Here is a 22,824-nt window from a genome sequence, read left to right on the forward strand (position 1 = left end):
AGGCTGCACCAGAGCCTCCTGTCCACCAAGACAGGCTTTAAGTCCAGCAAGAGCAGGGCAATGTTCTCACCTTCCTACTCCCACAGTAGCTAGGACTTTTTCCATCCATTTTCCTGTTATCCCTTGCTCATTGCATACCCCAATAAACACGTATTTACCATCCCAGTAAAAACCACAGCCCACCAAGGCACAGCTGAGCAGCTAGACTAATAGGCACACAGTAACCAAGTGTGGAGGAGCTCGACCCCAGGAGACTGATGCCTTACGTGCCGCAGGAAGCAGTGGCTGACGCGCAGGGGGTGGTTGCAGCAGCTCTCGAGCTCCCGCAGAAAGTACTGACTGTGGAAGTCATAGAGTTTCTCCAGGTTCCCAAAAATGACGCTGCGCTTCCCCCGCAGGTCCTGGGGCAGATCCAGGCGCTCCATCTCAGGGAAGTAGCTTTCAATGATGTAGCACAGCGACCTGACGTACTCCCGCTCCGTGGTCACCATCTCATCGATGATGTGCCGCAGCTTGCTGCAGGAGAGAACAGCTGCCCTGAAGGGACGCTGCAGCAAAGGGCTGCTCCCTAAAGCCCTCCCCAGGCCTCATAGCTCCCTTAGTACCGCCTAAACCCAGACCCACAGCCTTCTGTGAGAACTCAAAGTTGGTAGCTAACCCCAGGAACTCCGCAGCTTTTCTGATCAGGAAGGGAAGCCCTGAGCTGGCTGTGGTCCTAAACCAATCTCAGCAGGGTCCAGTCCTGCTCCTGGACACAACAGGCTGCTCCCATAAATCACTGTGCTTCTAAAAAAAGGAGAGCAGAAACACCAGTGGCTTTTGCACAGCACTTCATAGCACAGGTCACTCCGTGTGCCTCTGAATGGACTGTATTGCTCCTCAGTACTGGAGGTCTCCACTGCGAGGCAGTGCAGCACCAGACACAACCACCTGCACCATGTGCCTGCCTTCCCTGCTCCTCAGCTTCTCCTGCAGCTCCTTTGGCTGTTCAGAAGTCCAAACTTCCACATGCTGCTGCTCCTTTGAGAAGCACAAGGTCAGCAGTCTGCCTCTGGTGCTCATCCCCTGCTGTGAGCTCTACTGACATGTGCTGAGCTCCTTCCAGAGAAGGAAGCAGAGCTTCTGCAGAGCAGAAGCAGCAGAGGAGCTCTGTGGTCCCCACATCTAGTTCAGGGTTCTCACCTCTCACACCAGCAGCAAACTGGGTCCTGCAGAGCTGCACCCATCTGCTGATCTCCCCCTCCCACTTCTCTACTTGGGGAGGAAGAGGAAGGGAAGGAGGACAGGAGTCCAACAGCTCCCATTGCTGGACAGAGACCCTTCAGACCACTCCTGCCTGGATCCAGCCCTTTGATGGAGGCACACAGACCCTTCCTGACTGCCCTACCAGGACATCTTTATCTATTCCAAACTTTTTTTTTCCTTTTCTTTCTTTCTTTCTTTCTTCTATGAGAGCAGTTTAGAGACCTGCCCAGTGACTCCCTTCTAAGAACATCTCAGATCCCTGGGCTCTCCATATGGAGACACATTGCAGTAATACAAAAAACAGAATCCTCAAAGACAGAGAAGGGAAAGAGCAGAACAAAAGCCAGCTGTGGGTCGCTCCAACAGAGATTACAGACCTAAAGGGCAACTACAAACACCACCATACCTCTGAAGTAGCTGCCAGAATGCTAGAAGTGCCTCCCTATCATCTAGGTACAGCCCCAGAGGAGTGTGAGGGCATGACACCCTGCTTCTGCTCTGCTGCAGCACCTGTGGTGCGGGCTTTGTATGACCCTGAGTGCCACACACCTGCAGACGCTCATCACCAGTTATCAGCAGTGCTCCCTCTATCTGAGAACTGCTCATTTCCTGCTTTTGGAGGAACAATGCTACAGAAGCCACAAAGGGAGACCGACCACTTGTGTTTCCCTTTCCCTCTGCAGTGCTGAGCACTACGGTCACTCACCTGCCCCAGCTCCTGGCCTCTGCAGAGCCACAGCCCCGCTGTCCCTCCAGCTGTCGCAGTGCAAATGTCCTGTCCACCAGCTCCGTGCTGCTCACTTCCAGCCCCTTGATGAACACACCAGTGTTGCCATACCTGGCTGGCTCACTCAGCGTCCTCTGGCAACCTGACCACAGGCTCTCCCCACAGGGCAGGTCGAAGCTTTGGGCCTTACGGAGCATCCTCTTGGGAGGCAGCTTCCCAGAGGTAGGAGTAGAGGCACAGGATGGCTTCATCTCCAGCGTTTCTAAGATGCTCTCCAGGTTTGACTTCTCCTCAGGCAGTTTTGGTGACTTGGAGGCCCCGCTTCCAAAAGAAACTCTGCCAACATGAGGCCCGGCCCCAAGAGCAGCTTGGCAGGCAAATTCTTCCCCAGCACCAAAATCACCAGGGCAACTCAGGGAGGGCGAGGGAGTTTTCTCTTTAGTCCACCCTGTGGAGCGACTGGGCCGGCCGTGGGACATGCCAGGAGTTCTGTCCCACTGCGGGCTGGGGGCAGCCCCCTCAGAGTGCCTGCGGTGGGACACGCTGCCAGCCTCGCTGCCCACCTGTGGCTGCTCTGACAGCAGTGCCCTCCTGGTTCTCAAGGCAGCTTCCAGCTTCTTTTCAAAAACCAGCTTGGTCTCCTGGCATTTGGACCACGCGAATTTCCACTGCTTGAGCCCTTTGTCACTTTTCAGCTCGCAGGCCAGCTCCTTCATCTCCTGGAAGCGGGCATCGCTGATGTCTGGGTGCTGCTCCTTGTAGTTCTCCAGGCACTTGATGACTCCGGCGCAGTGCTCGGCGGAGCTGCACTCCTCCATGCTGATGCAGGCGAGGTGTCGCATCCCTTCCAAGGCCCACTCGTACGCCTGCAGAACAAAAAGCAGCAACCAGTCAGAGGCACTCAGGGAAGAATAACCCCAACTTGGTGCCCAAAGTGCCAGACAAGAGAAAGGATCAGTGTGTGGCCAATGCAGTTCCTCAAGTGTGAGGGAAAGGGGGGCTGCTATTGTCAATGGGGCTTAACAATTCAGCAGAACAAACAGCTCCTTATGCTGAAGGCTTCAGCTGTGCCTGCTGCTCGGCCACAGCCCCACTGCCACCGCAGTGCCCACACTGCCGGGCATGTCTGCCTTCCCTGGGGGGATCCCAAGGAAGCTGCTGGCAGGAATTTGCACACCTTGGTACGGCCCTGCAGGTTATTTCTGTTGCTGTGGAAATACTGGGAGCAGTTTCACAAGGCTCAGCTTGAGTGGAGCAGACACAGGCTGTGCAGGTACAGCTCTGCCCCATCAGTTGAGCAGAAGTGGGATGAAATGCCACCACACTTATTTATACAACTAAGGAAGAGTGCCTGGCTGCCATGGCCCCACATACCCTGCGCTCAATCCCAGGAATGAAGGCAGCAGCCTCAGACCCCCTGACAGACAGGACTGCTGCACACAAGGATTTGCCTTGCTCTGAGGACAGGCACTTCTCTCCAAAGCTGCAGCTGCGTGCTGTGCGTGCAGCCAGCCCCATTACTCATACAGAGCAAGGAGCTGCTTCAGAAGCCAGCAGCTGCACAGTGAAAACACCTCTCAAGGAGCCCCACACAGCAGCAGCCCCTCGTCCCCCATCACCAGCACAGGCCCCGGGACCTGCCACTCACTGAAGTCCAGGCATTGTGCTGCTGGGGTCAGAGGGCTTTGCAGTGGGCAGATGAGATGCCAGATCCCAGAGGGTCTGATTTATCCAAGATCTGGAGGCTTCTGTATTCCCCAGAGGACAGCCTGGTTTTTATTGCCACCAGGAGGGCAGACGTCCCACGCAGGGCTTCCCCTAGACTGAGGACTTCACTTTCATTCTCAAATGGGAGAAAGGAGCAGTTTAGAAGCTGCTTTTATTTCTCATCTACAGATCTGCCTGCAACCTCGGCAAAGAGGAACCAGGGCTGCATCCCACACTGAGACACAGCCCCACCAGACCTCATCTTCATATGCTATCTGTCTGCTCCTGGCAAGGACTGTAAGGCAGCAAAGAACTCAATCCCACAGCATTTCTACCCTCCCCAGTGCCTGTCACAGGCTAGTGAATAGCTCAGCTTTGTTCCCTGCACAATGGCAGCAAGCCTCCACAGCTTGCCTGCTAACATGCTAAGTGGCCACCAAGGCTTTTTCCAGCCACGTCATCTGCTCCAACTGTCCCATTCAGCACACAAAACAGCAGCCCTATCCATGGGCAGTGTGCCCCTGCATGCAGAGGGAAGCATCACCACACAGGTAAGAGCATTGCTGACATCTCTGTCCCAGGACATGACAAGCCATGTAGCGACCCAGCCACACCACAATGGGCACTAAAGACATGGAGCACTGGGGGAGTAAGCAGGGCTATGGCTTTTCAACACAGCTCTAAGTGCAGCGGGGCTCAATGCTCCCAACTGAGATGTGGAACCAGGCAGGAAGAAGCCTCTACCTCAGCTTTCAATCTATGCCCTATAGACAAGTAGTTACTGCAGCTCTCAGAGGGAGAAGTGTGCCTCCTGCCTGCAGAGGGCTGGCCATGCAGTGGCAGCACAAGGAGCAGCAGCAGGCTGTCCTGCTGGGCTTGCAGGGAGGCTGCGCTCCTGGGGACCTGCTGGGCCACAGAACAGCCAAAGGCACTGCTGACCACACTTATCCCTGCTTGGTTCATCACGGCAAGGCTGGCAGCACATCGAGGGCAGAAGCTCCTCGTGTCTGTCTCTGCTGGCACTGCACAAGTGCCATCTGCACACAGAGGCCAGGGAAAGGTGGCTGGCTCTGCCTCCCAGCAGTCCCAGATCACACGTGAGCCAATGTTTGCTATCACTGGTTCCAGACTGAACCTAACACAAAGCCCCCACATTCCTCCTGGTCTCTCAGCCCCAGACACCAGTGGGTCCCCTTAGGCACAACGTAAGCAGGGACTCATGGCTGTAGACTGACCTGTATGCCAGCAGCTCAGACCAACCCCAGTTAAAAAGCCATTTTACAGTGAAATATATCAAAAGCAAAGTTATCCAGACTGAAAACTTCCTGAAAGAGTTATCAGTCTGCAGACAGCAACAAGCCCACTGCTCTGCGAGCCTAGAGAAGGTCCTCAGTTCCACTCACACTTTGCTCAGCCTCAATACTGACAGTGAAAGAGCAAGGCTGCAGGACCTGCAGAGGGCAGGATGGTTAACTAGGAAAATACTCCCTCCTACCTGCCCAGTGGGATGGAGCGGGTCCATGTCTCACTGTGCATCACCATCTTCTGCAGCCGACTGAGGCAGGGCCACCTCTGCAGCCCACGGCTGGGCTTGGCTATTCACAAGCAAATGCTGCTAGCCTAAATACCAGATCGAGGAGCCCTGGAAACCAGAGAGCAGGCGGGGGGAAGGGGCTGTGCTTCACACGAGAACTACTGAAGTGTGCGGAGGACAGCCTGCCTGGGAGCAGGCCAGGTCCCCTTCCTTTCACAGAGAGAGAAAACAGCCCCACCAACCCAAAGTGCAAGCAAGATGCAAAGCAAGTTGTCACCAAACAAAGGAGAGCTGTGGAAAAAACAGGGTATTCTCTTCTGGGTGTTGCAATGCTTTTCCCATGTCTCAATGCTAAGGCCTCTGCTCACTTCTAGCAGGATCTGGGGCTGTACAAGCAAGCAGCTGCCCCTGGAGGTACAAGAAAGCATGCAATTTCAGATCGCAGCCTTTCAGCAAAGCCACCAGTTACAAGCAGAGGTTTGCTGTTACCCTGTCCCCCACCCTGTTGCATTTGTCTATTCTGCACTGCACGCGAAGTCCTGTCTGGGATTCATTAGCAGCAGAAAGCAGACTAACCAAAACCACGTCCTGCAGGGCTGCCGCTCAGCTTTAAGCACCCTCCTGAAAGACAACACTAAATGAATCCTGAGTTGCTGTGTCCCTGATGTCTCCCCCCCCCCAATAGGGCTGACCACTAACATCACTGGTTTGCCTACACTAGCACTTTCAGTCCAGTATTTGCATTGCTGCCTGTTACCGAGTTGCTGTACAAACACCACAGGGGGACAAAGGGTGACGGGCAGGCACAGACTAAATTCCCTGGGTGTAAGAGCAACAGAAGAGGCAGATGCCCACAGCTGGGCAGGAAAGAAAAAGGCATGGGGAAGTGGCAGCAGTCAGCGGGGAATATAACAGGCCACATGGGCATCAGAGAGGGATGGATCCACAGGCAGCTTCAACTACAGAACAAGGACAGGGGAAACTGATCAGAGAAACACGCTTCGACAGTGCAGCAGCACTCCGGGTGAACGTGAACAGAGCTCAAAACTCCCCTCCTTTGCCCTTGGGCAGCTGAGCCTTGACAAGACCAGAAGAGGCTAAATAACAGGAGAAGATAATTGGATGAAATGGGATTGTGCACCATTTCTCCTCACTTAATGGCAACACGACGACCCAAAGGGCACTTGTGGCTGGTTGCTCTGCAGTTGGCAAGTGCTTGTGCTTCTTTTTACTGCTGCAACTGCCAAGCAACACCTAGTGTGGCTCCATTAGGAGCAGGCTGACTCAACTAATGAATCACAACAAGCCACAATAACCCTCGCTTCGCTGCGATTCAGAGCGTCCACACAGCAATCTGTGCCAGACACACACACGAGTGTATGTATATATTTATATGCACTAAACTGGAAGCTGGGCAGTGAACACCTGAGGCCTGCCCTCTCTGCAGCTGCAGAGAACCTCCCAGCAGCACACAAGGTAGTTTCCCCCACTCTCCCCCCTTTTTGCTCCGTGCCTTTAGGTAGGTTCCTCACTGCTTACTTTTGTCTCATCAGCAGGGCTGTCTCAACTTTTAAATACCTCCTGAGCCCAAAGCACTGCAAATTAAGATTGCTCCCAGCACAGTCAGAAACTTTAACGTTTGTGTTTGCTACAGACCAGCCTCTGCATTGGAAGCACTGCCCATCTTCTCATGAGCTCTCGCCGCAAAGTAAAGTCAGTACAATTCTGCTTACCATCCCTTCTTACTAAAGAACAGATGCTGCTTCACAGCCTTCGTATCATCCTCCCTCCTTCCTGATGTCTCTCTAGTTACTCAGTGTGTGCCAGCCCAGCCTCACCCTTGGACACTGCCAACAGCACAGCTGCAGTTAGGGGCACACAGCAGAGAACGCAGCAGTGCTGTGCTATAGGAGCAAAGAGAGCTTGTGAGGCACAACTGAGCGCTGAGATCTGCTGCCACCAACAGCTGGGACCCAGGGACAGATCCCCCACCTGGGCACAGCAGCCATAAAAACACCCCCAGGCTGACTGGAACAAAGTTGAATTTTTACTGATGGTGAAAAACCAGAGGTGTGAAGGAGTAGGTGTGTGTTTGTGAACGTGCAACCACTGCCTAGAAGAGAAGGAGGAGGAAAGGGGCAGAGATTTCATGCTTTTTTTAGCCAAGGGTAGAACTCCTTTTGGTGAGAGCTGCAGGCCAATTCAAGACCAAACCACTGCCAGAGCGGTGACTCACTGAAGCTGGTGCCTTGCACAGCAGCAGCAAATCGTTCTCCACTCTGAGACTGATGTCACCTCAAGAGGTTTTTGCATGTGTTGCTCCCAACAGCCTCATGGCCACACTGTGCAAACGCCCCCTGTAATAGCCCCGCACTGGCTCCTGGTTAATTATATCCTCCACACTCAGCTGGGGACAGTGAAACCTCCAGCATGCCCTCGGGCCTGGATGGGGAGCACTGGTGCTTTCACTGTACTCTTCAATTCCCCTCCTTCCCCCTGTGGCACACCGAGTGCTTAGTTCTAAAGGTTGTGCTGCAATTTGGTTGGCTGAAGGGCAGGCTGCCCAAATGGCCTTTTCCAGCCCTAAAAACAATCTGTGGGGACCAGATGAGAGAGCAAATCAACCTGTGCATTGCCATCCCGCAGCACAGCTCCTTCCACTGCACTAAGCTAGGAGAAAGGCTCTGCCTCAGGAGATGTGGGGCTGAAACCAAACCCAGCCAACATCTGTCGGGCCTCCCTTCTTCAGCCCGTGGTTTAAGGGACACACTGAGGCAAACTGAAAGGGTCTGAGCCCTCCTGGAGCAACCAAAGGAGCCTGGGCAGAGCCCTGTCCATATGGCAGGGCTTTGATATGCAGATCGAAGCCATTGTGAGCCACAGCTCCATCTGTAAGCCGAGGGCAGCTCCATGTCCAGATTGCCCCAACAGATCTATTTAACTCCCGTGACTAAAGGGAATTCCAGACTCCAGGAGGATCCAAGTATCCAGATGGATGCCAGCACACGAGCATTCAGAAAGCCTGCCGCCTGCACAGCTCCCATCCCAAGATCCAAGCAAATAAAAAGCATCCAAACCCGACATCCTGCTCACATGCTCAAGGCCGGAAGCCAGCTGAGGGAAGACCTCTGCTAGCATCACATCTTGCACCTCAAGTGCAATGCATTCCTCTCACAGGTCAGCTGGAACCCAAGCTAGGAAATCCCTACATCTGCTGACAGTAAACACTGCTTCCCTGCCGTTAGGGATTGCCTACCAGGGTCCTGATCCTGGAAGAAATTTGCTTTCACTGCTGCATCGAAGTGGAGCAAACCCCACATTTTTGGATAACTGTCAGATTATGCTCACGGGCAGCCAAGGCCACCAAGAAACTGTTACAGAGCACTGTGATCAAAGCACATCAAGCATTACCCTCGCATGCACATCGGGGTCCAAATATGTTGGCATTCCTGGGATCAGAGAGGCAGCTGAGGGCAGGCAGCCAGCATTCCAAAAGATGCTATGTGCTGGGGCTCTCCAGCCCCCCTGCCAGCACTGAGATAGGGAGAAGAAGCAATGACCCCAACAAGCAGGGTCACACAAGCAGAGCCTGAAGCACTGTGGCAGCTGCTGGAAAGCATCTCACCCCAAGAACTCACCTTCAACCATGAACTGTGCTTCAGTGTGGCACATGGAAAAAAAAACAGGTAATCCACTGTTATCTCTGATGAGGCAACTCTGACACGAGTTCCACATCTCTGCTGTGCACCTAGAGAGGAGCACTGAATGCTGGAGCTTCCACCATTCAGCCTTCTGCAGTCACAGAGCTTGCTGGGAGCTAAAAACAGTGCTGTGACACCAAGCTGGCAATGAAGGTGTTGATGAACAATGAGAAAATAACCGAGATGACGGTAGATCTAGAAAGCAAATTGGTGGAGAATTCATGAAACATTCTCCAAGCAACTAGTTTTGAAAGGCCGTACTTTGGAAAAGCTAACACAGGCTGGATTTACATTGTCAAGGATCCTTGTAAACTTCAAACTTCAGAAGAATACCCTTTGTTGGGACTTATTAACCTTGCAGGAAGGAGGAGGGAGAGATTTCATGCATTAACCTTGTGTGAACTCGACAAGAGGATCGACTTTCCAACCTGTAGGCTCAATCCCCCAAGTGCTTGAGACCGCATATGAAAATGGACACCCCTGAAATGAGAGAGGATAGCAGGCGAGACGTCTGTCTAGGGCACCGTTCTGACAGTAGAACTGAGGAAGGAGAGAGAAGAGAGAGGGAGAGATGAGCCAGCTGCTGTCAGACACCGGGGGGCTTCCCCTAGAGCAGCTTCACAGCATCAGGAAGGCACAGTGAGATCTGCTGTTGTGCTTCTCAGACCTTCATCATCTTCAGTACTTCCACCAGTAAGCAAATGAAAGCTGTTAATTAAGGAGTTTCATGCAGCCTTTCCCCAGAAAAGTCAAGTCAATCTCTGTGCAAAGGCAGAGAACAGCACCTGTTATTAAAGAGACTGTGCTGTAAGCCATGGTGAAGGCCCCGCTCTCTCGGCAGTGCTGGAGGCAGAACCGTGCTCTGACCTGCACAGGTCTGCTGTTAACAAACACAGGGGCACAACAACCCGTATGTCTGCCTGTAATAAGTGCTCTACAATGATGACACATCACGTGTCTCTTTTTACCCTTTGGTGTAAAGTTACACTCTGCAGTTCCTCTCCAAGTCCATTCCCAGAGCTGGGAATCACAAAGCCCTTTAAGTACAGTTAACTCTCTTCTAGGTCCATCTACCCAGGCTCATCTCCAGCTTCCTGCATTCACAACCTTGCTCCCCTCACTAAGGGCTGAGCAAAAAAGGTACATCAATAACTTGCTGCCTGACAGGGGCTGGCATTTCTTAAGTCATGGTCTGGGACGCTACATCTGGCACGCCAGCTGAATTCAGGCAGAAAAGCCAAAGTCTCAGCAGGTAGCAGCTGTGACTTTTGGGGAGAGCTGCCAGGTGATGGGATCTGCTGAAGCCAGCCAATTCTCACGCTCCGATCTGAGCTGTCACACAGAGTTCAGCTCTGTCCCTGGGAACGCAGCAGCATTGAGTCTCAACAGCCCAAAGCCTGCACCGACTCCACTGTGCTGCCCACAACCCAACAGCAGCCCAGGGGGCACCAAAACATCTGCCCTGTGTGTGCAGCCAGGTGGTGTGGGTCCCTACCAGCAACTCCTAGACGCAGTTAAACCCCACCTGCTATGAAGACCATGCAATATCCTCTAAGAAACAGACGCTGCTCCTTTACAGAGCACAGCCCTGGAGTTCAGAGGGACCATGCAAAGATGCAGGGGGCTCTGCACACACACAGAAGACGCACACAGAGCACTCTGATGCATGCTGGACTCACACAAGCTTCCTTTACACTGTTTCCAAACAAATCTCAATGCAAGCAACACATCAGCCAGTCCCGCTGGACACTTGGTACTTACAGGAGCGTTTGCTGCGTCTGTCTGCGGCTGTGGTCGGACAGGGTGAGTTTAGCTCAAAGGGAGAGTGCATGGAGAGCATGGAGATCCACAGAGCAGCGTTATGCTGGGGGGAGGAAGGCCCCCAGCCCCTCTTTGGGCCCCAGAGGCAGCAGCACTTGTTCAGAGGATGGAGCGCAAGAACGCTGGCATGCCTGCAGCAGCAAGGACAATGGGGAGGGATGAGGAGGCGCTGCCATAATCAAATGCAGGCCAGCTGGCCCTCCCCCAGGAAGGGTAGGCACCTCCTTCACTTGCCAAAGGCTTTGTTTTCTAAGCCACAAAGAACAAAGTGGCGCCGGGGTGAGTGAGAGTAGGAGAAGAGCCATCCACGGTGCAAGCAGAGCCGCACGTGAGAGCAAGCAGTCTGTTCACAAATGCCAGTGCAGATGGAGAGAGGCTGGGCCACGCTTGGCACATGGCTCAGAAGCAGGAGGTCCTGGCTGGAGATCCCTGCTCCCCCCTGGGCTCCTTTGATGGGATCCAAGGCCCAGAGAAATGGTGAAGAAAAGGCTCCAGAGCACAGTCCAAACAAATCTCAACAAGGGAAGCACTATCATTTGTTAAGTAACCTCACCCCAACAATCCCAAGCACTGAGCCTCAGAATGGCTTCCCTCGCAAAGCAGATGCAAGGCAAGGTTCCAAAGCTCCCACCAAAACAGACCTCTTGCACAACACCCTGACAAGCCAGAAATGAGCCTCTGGGGCTGAGGCTGCCCCAGGCCCTCCTGTAATGATGTGGGTAGTTTGGATCCAGGGCTCTGGTACCAGCTGCGTCACAGCTGCAAGGTATGCAGGTGCTGAGCTAGTGGGATGCTGCTCTGCTCTGTCTGGTTGGATCAGTGCTTTCTTCCAGCAGGGACATTTTACCAATAGCACTGCATGTCTTTGCTACTGACCTCCTGCAGGACCGCCTGACAGCCCAGTGCTGGCAAAGGCTGAGCTGTGGGCTCTGGTGCATCAGATGTACCACATTAGTTAGCTGCAGACAGGGCACACGGCTCTCGGTGGGGGGAGGAGGGGACTTCAAGCTGGGGTCACAAGCAGCAGGGCGCTTTGCTCACTCTAAAGTCATGAGCATGCAGAGAGAGTAAAAATGAGCTGGGAAATAACTTCGCCCAAAGAAAGCTCAAGAGAGGAAGACATCTGAAGATTAACAAGGTAAGCAGAGAGAAGGAGGCTTGCTCTAGCTCCTGGTAATGACAGGATGCTTGTTGCAAAGTCAGTGTGAAGCCAGGATAGGCAGCGAGTGAGGGATGCTAAGGGTCAGCCCTCCAGGAACCTCAAGAAGAAGCCAACATTGGTGCTTTTGGTACAACACACACCCTTGCTTGCTCAGCTTCCCACTTCTCCTCCAAAGCACTGCCAGACCCCATCGCAGCCGTGGAACTGAGTAAACAAGGGACAGAGGCCAAACCAGGCTCAAAGCCACGGGAAGATGGCATGTCCCACAGTATGCCTGTGCTGAGTCTGTGGTACTAAAACAATGCTCTGCCCGCAGTCGGAGATGGACAGCAGCTTCCTGCACCACTCCTGCCTCAGCCCAGCCACCCACAGCCCTTTCCAGGCACCAAGAAAGGAAGCGAGGACTAATGGAAACATCCAGCCTGGCACAGGTTGTGGCTTTGGGAAGGGAATCCTGCCAGCCCGTGTATGAGCTCCATGTGGTCTGGCCCTGCCCAGCTTGCTCAGCTCTGATGGGCCGCTGGGGCTGCCAAACAGCAAGAAACACAGCACAGCAGCATGAGGGGCCATACAAGGTGCTCCTGACCCCCTCCACAGCCTGTCTGGCAGCCACATTCTGCACCCTTTGCACAGTGTGCTCACCATGTGCAGACAGGAGGCCAATAGAACGCTCCTACTCCTCGCAGACGGTGCAGTATGAGGGTATGAACACCACGATCCCTGCGGTGGGCGCTCCGCTCCCTTGGCACACACTGAGACATTTGGAGACATCTGAGCTTGCCAGCTCATTACCATAGTGTACATTGCTTACGCATCTCCAGGCTTTTCCCTGAATCCTGGGGTCTGGCATGCCGCAGGCTCTTTACAAGAAGGAAATCAAGGACATTACTCTGTTTTGACTCCTGCTGTTGATCCCTTCAGATATTAAGGAAGAGAGAAGGGGGTTGTGCAGGCACTGACAAGATCACAGCAGTAAGGCCAAAGCAGCTCAGCATTAGAGGAGAGCAAAATCAGTATAGACAAGATCTTCAGCTTCTCCCCCACCTCCCAGACACCACCACTGGCTTTGCTTTTGGAAGGCAGAAAGCTGGGGTTCAAGATTAAAATGATCAGCACAAAGAGCTTTCACACTGTGCAGCAGTTTCTGCACTCATCCCACAGCTGTAGGATGCATCCACTCCACAGCCCTGGTTTCAGTTGGCCACTGGTTCACAATACCCATATGCTGTATTTACAACACTAATGCTGTTTACAGTTCTACTGAAACCGGTAAGACCAAAATCCTGCTCCCTCACTACAATGGAAACCTCCCCTCTGCACCAAAGCAGCAAGCAAACATGCCATGCCACTGCCATTCAGCCTGCACCAAAAAGAAGTCAAATAAGCAGTGGTAAGAAAAGAAATGGGCCACCTCTGGGGGCTGTGGAACATTTGTGCCTTAGGAATGATCCAAATAAGGCTTAGCTCTGATGGGTGTTTGTCCGCAGCTTCAAAGACCCGTCTGACCATCCTGGCAGCCCAGGAGTTACCATGGGCTGTAGTATCCACACCTGAACAAGGAGAGAGCAGCCACCAGGTGCTGCAGCTCACAGAGATCCCCAACTTCAGCTGGGTTGGGTCACAAAGGTCTGGTGTTTGGCTTGGGCAGAGACTTGCCAAGATTTTGCACAAGGTGTGGCACCTCTGTGTGCCTCAGTTTGTGAGCAAGTACAGCAAAAGCCTTCTTTACCAGGACTTCACTGCTCTGAGAAAGAAATGACACAGAAAGAGGATCTCCCATCTGCACAGCAAACTGTAGAGATGAGCTAGAGCAGACCTGCTGAGCATCAGCAAACAAGCAGCCCTCACATGGCACAACAGCAAGGCTCTGAGCTGCCTTCTCCACTTTCCTCTCTTGCACAGGACGCTTCTCAATGTTTTTCATGTTTAGCTGAGTTTCCACCCCCTTCCCTGAGCACTTCTGGCTGCCAAGGCAGTTCAGAGACAGCAACTAAGTGGCACCTACATCTGGTACAGCTTAACTTTCAGCCTCTATTCTTTCTGGAATTTGAGAACTTAAAACCCAATGTTTGTACAAGTGTGGAGTAAGTGAAGCACGGGCTCCCTGGTCCTGTGTGCGTGCCAGAGCTGTACTTTCAAATGCACATACAAAATCCTACTGTTTATTCATATGCAACTTTAGAAATTAAATCACACCAAATGCATCTGCAGGTCTCCTGAACAGCGTGTTTGCATTCAACCAAATAGGTGAGAAGGTCACATGCCCATTGCAGCCACCACAAGCACCCTCTCCTCCTGGCTCTGCAGATACCCAGAGCCACTCAGTGTTTGTGCCCCTTGCCCCAGCACCCTGTTCTGGCTCTCCACATCCTTCTGCATGTCTCCAAAAGAGAAGAACTGGACTAAATTTAGGATTGAATAATAGGGTGCTACTCAGGACGTGCCATCAGGCTCAGTTTACCAGTGTGTAAAGATGCAGCACCAACAAAATGTGGGCAGCCTACCTTGGCACAGTGGCCTAATCCAGCACTGCCACAAAAAAGGCCTACAAGTCACAGCTCAGACAGGAGATCTCTGTTCTTAACAGACACGGATGTTTTCTTAAACACACACCAATCCTTTCTTCCACATACAGACTTGGAAAGAAAAATCAATGCAAATCATGATTTGTCAGCTCCCTGTTGGCGTGTACACTAAATTCTGTGTATCTCATAAACAACCGTGCTCTGGACTGAGTCTGAGCAGGTTTTTACACCCTCCTCCATGCAGCAGTTGCCTTGTCTCACCTTGTCAAAGAATTCATACAGCCTGACTGTCTCACAGACTCGATGCCTGCTTTCATCCAGTTGAGTGCAGAAATCTTCCAGTTGATCTCTGTAGGTCTGCAGCTTCACTCTGTAAGAATCTACGTCCACAGAGGAAAAGTCTTCCCAACGATCCATCTTCTTAAGTGCTTCCTGTCCTCTCCTGCAATATTCCTGAAAGCAAAACATGTTTGCATATGAGGACAGCGGTCTGACACGGACAGTAGATCAAAGTCATTAAGCTGGGACTAATTAGAGCAGGGTTTAGGTTCAATTCAAATGAGCAGAGCCGTATTTGTTTACAGCAGGATTCTGTACAGTCCTGACATCTGCTGTGATTTACATTAGCCACATGGCAGCTTATAAAACTCTACCCAGTACGACCAAGAGGTCAACTAGAATCAAAAAAGATGATGTTTCCTCTTTCCTGAGGGGCAGAGCTGGTGGCTCCGTCTGCAATAGGAGAGCAGGGAAGCTAAGTAGTGTAAAGGAATGACACCAACACCTTGGTGATGAACACTCTTCTACCAGTTCTGCCACAGCATCATGCCTTTGGCTGAGCATGCACGCATGCTGCCAACTCAGGCTCCAGAGAACACGTTTTTCCAATCAGACAACACTTACACTGGCAACAAGATCAAACTCCCTGAACTGCTTCTGTGCCTGAAGCAGCATCTCCAAAGAATCGTCCAGGTTGATCATCTCCTTTAGCTTTTTTCTGCCAACATTCTCAATCCAACTGCTGACCTAGAAGAAAAGGGAAAAGCTCCACTATTAGTCACTCTGTGCTACTCACCAAGGCAGGCCTTTATGTGGAAAGAACAGGGAATTGCTCTCATAACACCAGTCATTTCATTACTGGAAAAAATCTGCACATACACTTTTTCCCCATCCTGGCATTTCAGTGTGAACCTCCTGCATAGAGTTTTTCCACTTCATGTTACCAAGTAGCTGCAAAGTCCTGCTATTGCTCACATAGCCTTAGACTTAAACAGGGCAAGGAGCTGCTTCGGTTCTGTTTTGGGTGGCCCACGGTCTAAAGCAAGCTCTGCATCCTGCAGGTTAGCCACATATTGTTTTACTGTTACCCCCGAGTGGGATTAAGCCTCCCTGCTGCTAGGCTTCCTTATACCACTTCCCTTTTCTGCCTGGCAGCACATAAACGATGGCAGTGCAAACACGCTGATGAATTCTGACCACCAACAATCTTTCAGAAATCTCTGGGACCCTCAGATACGGGTTTTCTGAAGGCAGTTTGCCACGCTGGCTCTACTGCTGTGCAGTAACTACAGGTTACAGCCCTGTCACTGCCAGTTTTAAGCCTGTAACCTCAAACACAGGTGAACAATGAACAGCTGTATCCTAAAAGCAAAACAGACACAGGAGACCAAGAGGGATAACACCATCACCATTAAATAAGCATTTCAGAAACAGGCTGGCAAACTTGTCTGCAGTGCTTCAGGAACAGCTGCACCTGGAAGGACAGATTAGTTGTTTGCCTCATCCATCTAACTCAACCCACGTTCAAAGATGAACTCCTACTCTATTGGATTGAGAAAGGGCCTATGCCCACGGGGCAAAGCCATCCACACAAGTAAGAGATGGAGTAGCTTCCCAGGTCATGACATGCAGCACAGAGGGGCACATAGTGCTGCTGCCTCCTGTTCCAGGGCATGCTTGAAAGCAGAGACAGGCTGGGAACTCGCTTTTGTCTCCTGCTTTTTGTTTGGATTAAGAACCCGTGCATTTAACTTTAAGGGAGACTTCACCAGGTTCTTACATCACTCTTCTTGTCCTGAACACACAGCGCACGGTGCCTGAGCGTCTACTTCCAAATGGGAGTCATTAAAGGATCCACCTTAGCCTGTGAAAATGACAGGCAGGCTACAGATTCCTCCGCAAGTCCAGTTCTGTCCATACAAGAGCCCAAAAGAACAATGGGGAAATCCAGAAACTGGCCCTAGCCCTGCTCTTCAAGGATACGAGTTCCTATGGTGAGCTCCAAACAGTGCACCATCCTTCAAACACATGCATGTATGTGTGTATGAGTGTGTGTACACAGTTCTTCATACACACACGTACAAGCTCTAAGAAGAGATGCATAAAACACCTCCTTATTGATGAGTTACAGCAAAGGAGACTCTGAGACTCCATAACTTACAGGCAGAGTTCAGACCTGCAACACCAGCAGATCTGATAAGATCCTGAAGGACACTCAGAAAGCCTGACCTAGTTTTTACAAGTTCTTTATCTACATGGATTGAGGTTTCAAAGGTCTCTGAAAAATCAGTGTCTGTTTGCTTCAGTTACCCCACAGCTAAAGAGCTTTAGGGAACACCACAAGAAGGAAAGCTGAAGCTCCCACAGACCTGCAGGGCCTTGCAGGGTTAAGCACAGCTCTTGGGCTAAGGATGGGTATATTCACATACCTGAGGACTGTGTATAGGGGCTGCACCCAGAGGCAAAAGGTGTGTGCCTGGGTCTTATCCAACAGCAGGGACCTGGGCACTGCACAGGAGTCAACACCAGAACAGCAGGGAATGGCAGCTAGCACAGGGTATGTGATGTGTGGCTCATTCAGCAGGAGGATGAAAGCAAATCCTGCAGGATCTACAGCCCCGAGGGACACATGAGCTCATTGCCAGCTCACTGCCATTGCTCTGCTGCTGGCCAAGGTGGAATATGAGAAATGGCTCAACAGTCATTCTGGGAGGGTACTTTGGGTGAGCAGTGTGACAAGATACCTCACCTCCAAGCGGGGTCTGCAGGAGGGTCTGCAGACATTCTTCTCTATCTCCACAGGACAGACCAACACGTACCTGCTGTGGTACTCACAGTCAGAGGGTGGCAGCAGGCAGTCACAAGAATGGATTAACAGGCATTACTTACCTCCTTAAAACATTCTTCCACTTTCTCAAACTCCATCACCAGCTCCAGTTCCTGGATGCGTTTATTTGACACCATCACCAGCCGGTGAACGCCCTCATCAACTCGATTATAAAGCACACCAGCAGCATCAAGCGCGTCCCTGGAAGGGGACACACAGCTGGTCAGGGGTTTTGCATGAGGTCTTTCCCCCAGCACTTCATGCAAACGTGGCTGCCAGCAGCAATACAGACATCTTCCCCATGGGAAAAGAAATGGCCAGCTCCGTATGGAGAGCAGAAGGAAAACAGCACTGCTCCCTGCCTGTGATTCACCACTCTGAGATCCCAACGCAGATGACCTGGCAGGAAGGCTCAAGGCATCTCCTCCCAGGCAGGCTCCATCAAACACTTCACCATACCTGTCATGCTTTCAGAAAGGATACTCGGATCTTCATAAACATGGATTCTCGCAGCAATGGCTTTTACAGTTTCTAAAACCACCATTTCAACTTAACACACAAACACCTGACACCCTCATCCTCAAAACTTCCACCAGCCAAACAAAAACTCCAAGTGTGCAGCACCCCAGCACTAAGAGAAGTTGAATTTTACAACCTTATTCAGGGAAGATTCACGGACTGAGCTCCCCAGGCAGCTGTGCTGCCCAGAACACAGCAGCCAGGCCAGGCAGGACCCTCCTAGCAACAGCACTGTGTGCAGGCAGGGATGGAGGGACTCAGGGACCAAACACAGACCTGCATCCTGGGGAGTTTATCCATGTCAGCACATTCCTTCCGAAGGCCTGGAGCACCTCCATAGTACAGGTCTGGGTGAATTACAGCTGGGATGCATGAGACAGGTGGGCGTTTGAGGTTATCCCTTGTACCCTTGAACTCCTGTTTCTTCTGCTTCTACATATCCCTTCTTTTTACAAGTACAGACTTAAGGTGCTACAAGCCTCTCCCGAGTGCCTCCTTCACTCATCCCAAAGCAGCTTCTACATTAAAAGCATTTTACAGCCTCCTGGGTTATGACAGCATGGTTGCGTTGACTTCTTTTAAAATCATATTATTAAGATTATTTGAAAGACTTGTGAAAGACAGGCAGCTAATAAAAGTACAGAGGCTTTGCTAATGGAAATGCTAATGGAAATTAATACGTGCAATTCAGCATTCGCGTTCACTCTGTCTCACGTTACAGGCCTTGAACCTATGAAACGCAACCAAATGCAAGCACTCTGTCACAAGCACCCCACAGCTTTTAGATGATAGCACTTGTCATGAGGTGGTGCGAGAGCCTGGACAACTCACCCCGCATAGCAGAAACCCACAGGATTTTTCCATTCAGAATTCCACCCACCGTGCTACAGCCAACTTTGCAAACCTCAGGCTCTCAGACACTTCTTTCCCCCCCCCCCCCCTTCAAAATGCCATTAGACTGAATGAATTTCTCCAAAGTGCAGCCAGAATAACAAATTGTTTCTGGACTAAGATCAGTGCTACTGCAGTGCAAAGGAGACAAGTTCTTTACAGAGCGTCTGCAAGCCTCCATGCAAAGATCCAAACCGTATGGCTGCTCCTGTGCTCCTCCCCAACCCACCCACCAGCAAACAATGGCCATATTGGCCTTCTGTTTCGCAACCTTTTCCTTAGAACAGACCCAGATCCAACCCAGGAGATGTGTGTTATCACTGTCCAAACTGAGCTCCGTGAGGTTTGTTTACAAAGCAGGTTCTGAAGGCAGCCATCAGCAGCAGCGACACAGCAAGGAGAGCTAATGAGAAACAGTTTGGGAGAGCAATGAAGTTGTATTTGGCAACTGCTTTAATGCTAACTCCTGGTTTCTGAGTAAGGCTCCAGCAAAACACAATATCGACTGACAGATAGGCAGACACCCTTCAGTTTTACTCCCGTGGGTCTGAAGTCCCTGCTGGCAGGAGGAAAGCACACTCCCATCCCAAATGCTCGTCCTGCTGGCACAGACATGTGGACATCTGTAACTGCAGGCACTACAGGCTGCTAACTGCAAGTGTCGTGACTGTTCTCTTGTGATGGGAAATGTTTTTCCAACCTGTCTCTGAGCTTTCAGAGTTGGTGCTGATGTTCCTCCTTCGATGAGGCTCATCAGCAAGCCAGACTGGTTTGCTGGGCTCTTCTGTAAAGGGGTGCAAGGGGTGCCCAAACACCCACCCAAATCCATGATAATGTGGTGGCCATCTTACAATACAGCAGCTTGAAACAAGTTTTAGCTCTCACACTGCCCAACCTAGAGCAGTGGTCATAACCTGACAGGGGAAAAAGGAGCCCCAACACCACTCCTTCCCAGCCCTGGTGGAAAACATAGAGCCAGGCTCGGAAGACTTCAATGAAGCCCAGCCTGCCCCATGGTTGCAAAAAGCCACAGGAAAGGGCCAAGCTGAAGCCAAGCTTGAAGCAAGCACTCAAGCCCTCTGAGCCACCAATGCAACCCACATCCTGGCAGTGTGACCACATGGCTACACAGCTGCAGGTACTCGGCCAACTTCCCTTTATCTCAGCACATCCAACAGGACTGAAAAGGGCACTGTTACCACACAAGGAACTTCTGCTTTACTGATCCACAGACATCTCAGACTTGCATCAAGTCAGGAATCAATCAGGATGAGGATTTAGGGGTTTGCACTGTAATAAGGAATTTGATACAGAATTCATCTCAGGTTAAGAGGGCCTGCGATGAACCCTTGTTTTCATTTGTACACCACAAGGGGCTGTTTGGTGTATGTATCACCTAAAATTGTTACTCATGTCATTTAAAATCATCTTGTCTTTCTGGGATCTCTTGCACCACTGCTCAACTTAACAGGGCACAGTGCAACTCCCTGAGCCGGCCCTTCCCTTGGTCCTACCCACAAGCATACACCAGCCATCCCACAGACCTTCCCCAAAGGCACCCACCTCCAGGTTCAGACCTGGGAAGGACTTCAAGTATGGCCCTACACGACCCTCCTCCCACCCCAGCTGGGCTCCCCCACCATCCCAGCGCCTCCAGCCCATCCTTCCAGGTTTGGCCTCGCTGTTTTCACACGTTCTGCCTCACTTGGCAAACACCCATTAAAACCTCAACATCTAGTTATGCGTCTTCCACCGCATCTCCCAGGTAACTCCATTCAGACACTGTCAGCTCCTGACAGGTCACTCTCCGCAGCCTGGCAGGCCCTCCAACATCCATCTTTTACACTCCTACACAGAGGACCAAAGCCCTTCCCTTTTGCAGGTAGGCAAACCAAGTCAAACAAAGGAATCACTCTCAGCTCATGGGAAGCATTTGGATTCACTTCAGCAATTCCAGCTCTCACACAGAACCATGTGGGCATTAGGCACATCGTCCCAAACCTCTGCACACCTCTTTCACCCCTGTACTCATTTCTACTCACCAATACACTTTCTAACTTCCTTCCTAAATCATTTCTAGCATAAAGTAAACGCAACAGTGACCTGCAATGAGGAGTTTCATAGGAAAATCACACCTCACACACACACACACACACACACAACTATTGCTTTTTCACAGACAGACTTCAGAGTTTTTCCATCCCTGCCCTTCCTTGATTTCAAGGTGTCCTGAAGGGAACAAAACACACTGAAGATTTGGTTCTGTCTCCACAGACGGAACCTTCGGCACCTTCTGGATCTTTTAATAGCAGCCCAAACGAATCCAAGGAAGAAAAGCAGAGTTGTTTGAAGTCAGTGGAAAGTCTTGTCTAAGCCTGGGTTTGTTTGGATGCACTGCGATTTCCCCATCCATGTGAGTGCGGTAATCAGAGTCTTTCACTGCATTCTTCCATGGTCAAATCATCCAAAGTAATTTAGCAACAGTGCAGAGTCAATGTAATTGATAGCAAAAAGGAGTAGCTTGATGTCAGTTTGCTTCCCCAAATCCTGTTTTCATTGGGCGATTGTCATTCGGCTGGAAGAGGTTCCAAACATCTCCATTTCTTCTGGAGAAGCGCCGAACGGTCGGATAATAGCAGGGTAATTTTAAACCTGTCATTTATAGAAAGGCCATTTCTGCCTGAATCCTTCATAAAGCTGCCCTGGCAGAGTCACACTCCAGCTTTCTAAGCAAAAAAATACTTGCTTTTACAGAAATACACGGCCATGGGGGTAGGCTTGCAGGTGCTGCAAGAGCCGTGCCTGCCCAATGCCAGCGAGTGTCCTAGGAAGGAAGCAGCAAGATCACCTCTGCCTCTGTCTGCTGCTGGGACAACCGCTCTGACGCTTGTGTAATTCAGAAGAAAGGCAGCCAGATGTTTCAGTGTTAGCATCTCCTGCTCCTCCACTCCTGGTGTGCAACTCTCTGAGTGGAAGTCACGACGTGCTTTGGAAGAACAAGAATAGAATCTGGCAACTAAGGACGGCTTGGATATTACCCAGATCCTCTGTGCTGATACCTGATTGACTTAATGCTTCAGGAAGAAACCCTTCCAGCTTTGCAGAGAAAGTACTGTATGCCCAAAGGCTGCTTTGCAACAACTGAGATGCATTAGAGACTTTCCTGGTCATTACTGCATTTTGGTAGCAGCGATGGCCAGAGCTGTAATGATCCCATCAAAGGAGATCAGCCTCAAAGGCACATGCCTGCTCATCAAGCTGCAAAGTTTTTGCATGCTGCTGAGGTTACAATTTGAACTTGTTAAGGTAAAGCTAATGCAGGTACCACTAAATAAACTGTAATTATTCTCAGCAGCACCTACAAGGCCGCAGTGGTTTTAGTTACCTAACAATGGCACCTGAGCAGCTGGCACAGCACTCAGAACCCCAAAGTGTCCTCAGAAAGGTGCAGCAGCCAAACACCAAGCGTGGGGCTGCCCGAGGGACACCCAACAGCGGGACCGGCTGAGCCCACAGACCGAACTGAACCCCAGAGCACAGCAAACGTGCTGGGAAGAACTCAATTAGTGCTACACACCGCAGCCCATAACTGCCAGGAGAACCCTCTTCTGGAGCACAGTTCACACTGATGTGCCTTCAGCAGAAATATACTCCGCAGTCCCTTTAAAAGCAAGGCCACTGAGGCATACAGGTATCCAGGTGTGGTCACAAACTGCTACCTCAGATTCTTTCCCCAGCCTCACCTGCACTCAGTTACAATACAAGTGTTTTCATACTGGCTGATTTTAAACCCCAACAAGATCTATCAGAAGCCCCCAGCCCATCAAATCACCTACTTACAGTGTTCAGCTCATCCCACAGCACAGCCCCAGATAGGATATAACAC

The 22,824-nt window shown here is 51.3% G+C and overlaps 1 protein-coding gene across 9 annotated transcripts in view; it reads right to left on the bottom strand.

Annotated features, from left to right (window-relative positions):
• The window catches only part of PLEKHG4 (pleckstrin homology and RhoGEF domain containing G4), a 77,025-nt gene that overhangs the window by 6,361 nt on the left and 47,840 nt on the right, over positions 1-22,824 (bottom strand). For all 9 annotated transcript variants that reach the window (XM_072346431.1, XM_072346429.1, XM_072346430.1 and 6 more), the window contains 5 exons: positions 17,591-17,729; positions 15,326-15,448; positions 14,684-14,875; positions 1,952-2,838; positions 267-516 (listed from right to left, as the gene is read on the bottom strand). In XM_072346431.1, the coding sequence (XP_072202532.1) occupies positions 267-516; positions 1,952-2,838; positions 14,684-14,875; positions 15,326-15,448; positions 17,591-17,729 (1,591 nt within the window). The remainder of the gene's footprint in view (positions 1-266; positions 517-1,951; positions 2,839-14,683; positions 14,876-15,325; positions 15,449-17,590; positions 17,730-22,824) is intronic.

This window comes from Excalfactoria chinensis, chromosome 11 (genome assembly GCF_039878825.1).
Source record: "Excalfactoria chinensis isolate bCotChi1 chromosome 11, bCotChi1.hap2, whole genome shotgun sequence".
In the NCBI taxonomy this organism is placed as follows: Eukaryota; Metazoa; Chordata; class Aves; order Galliformes; family Phasianidae; genus Excalfactoria; species Excalfactoria chinensis.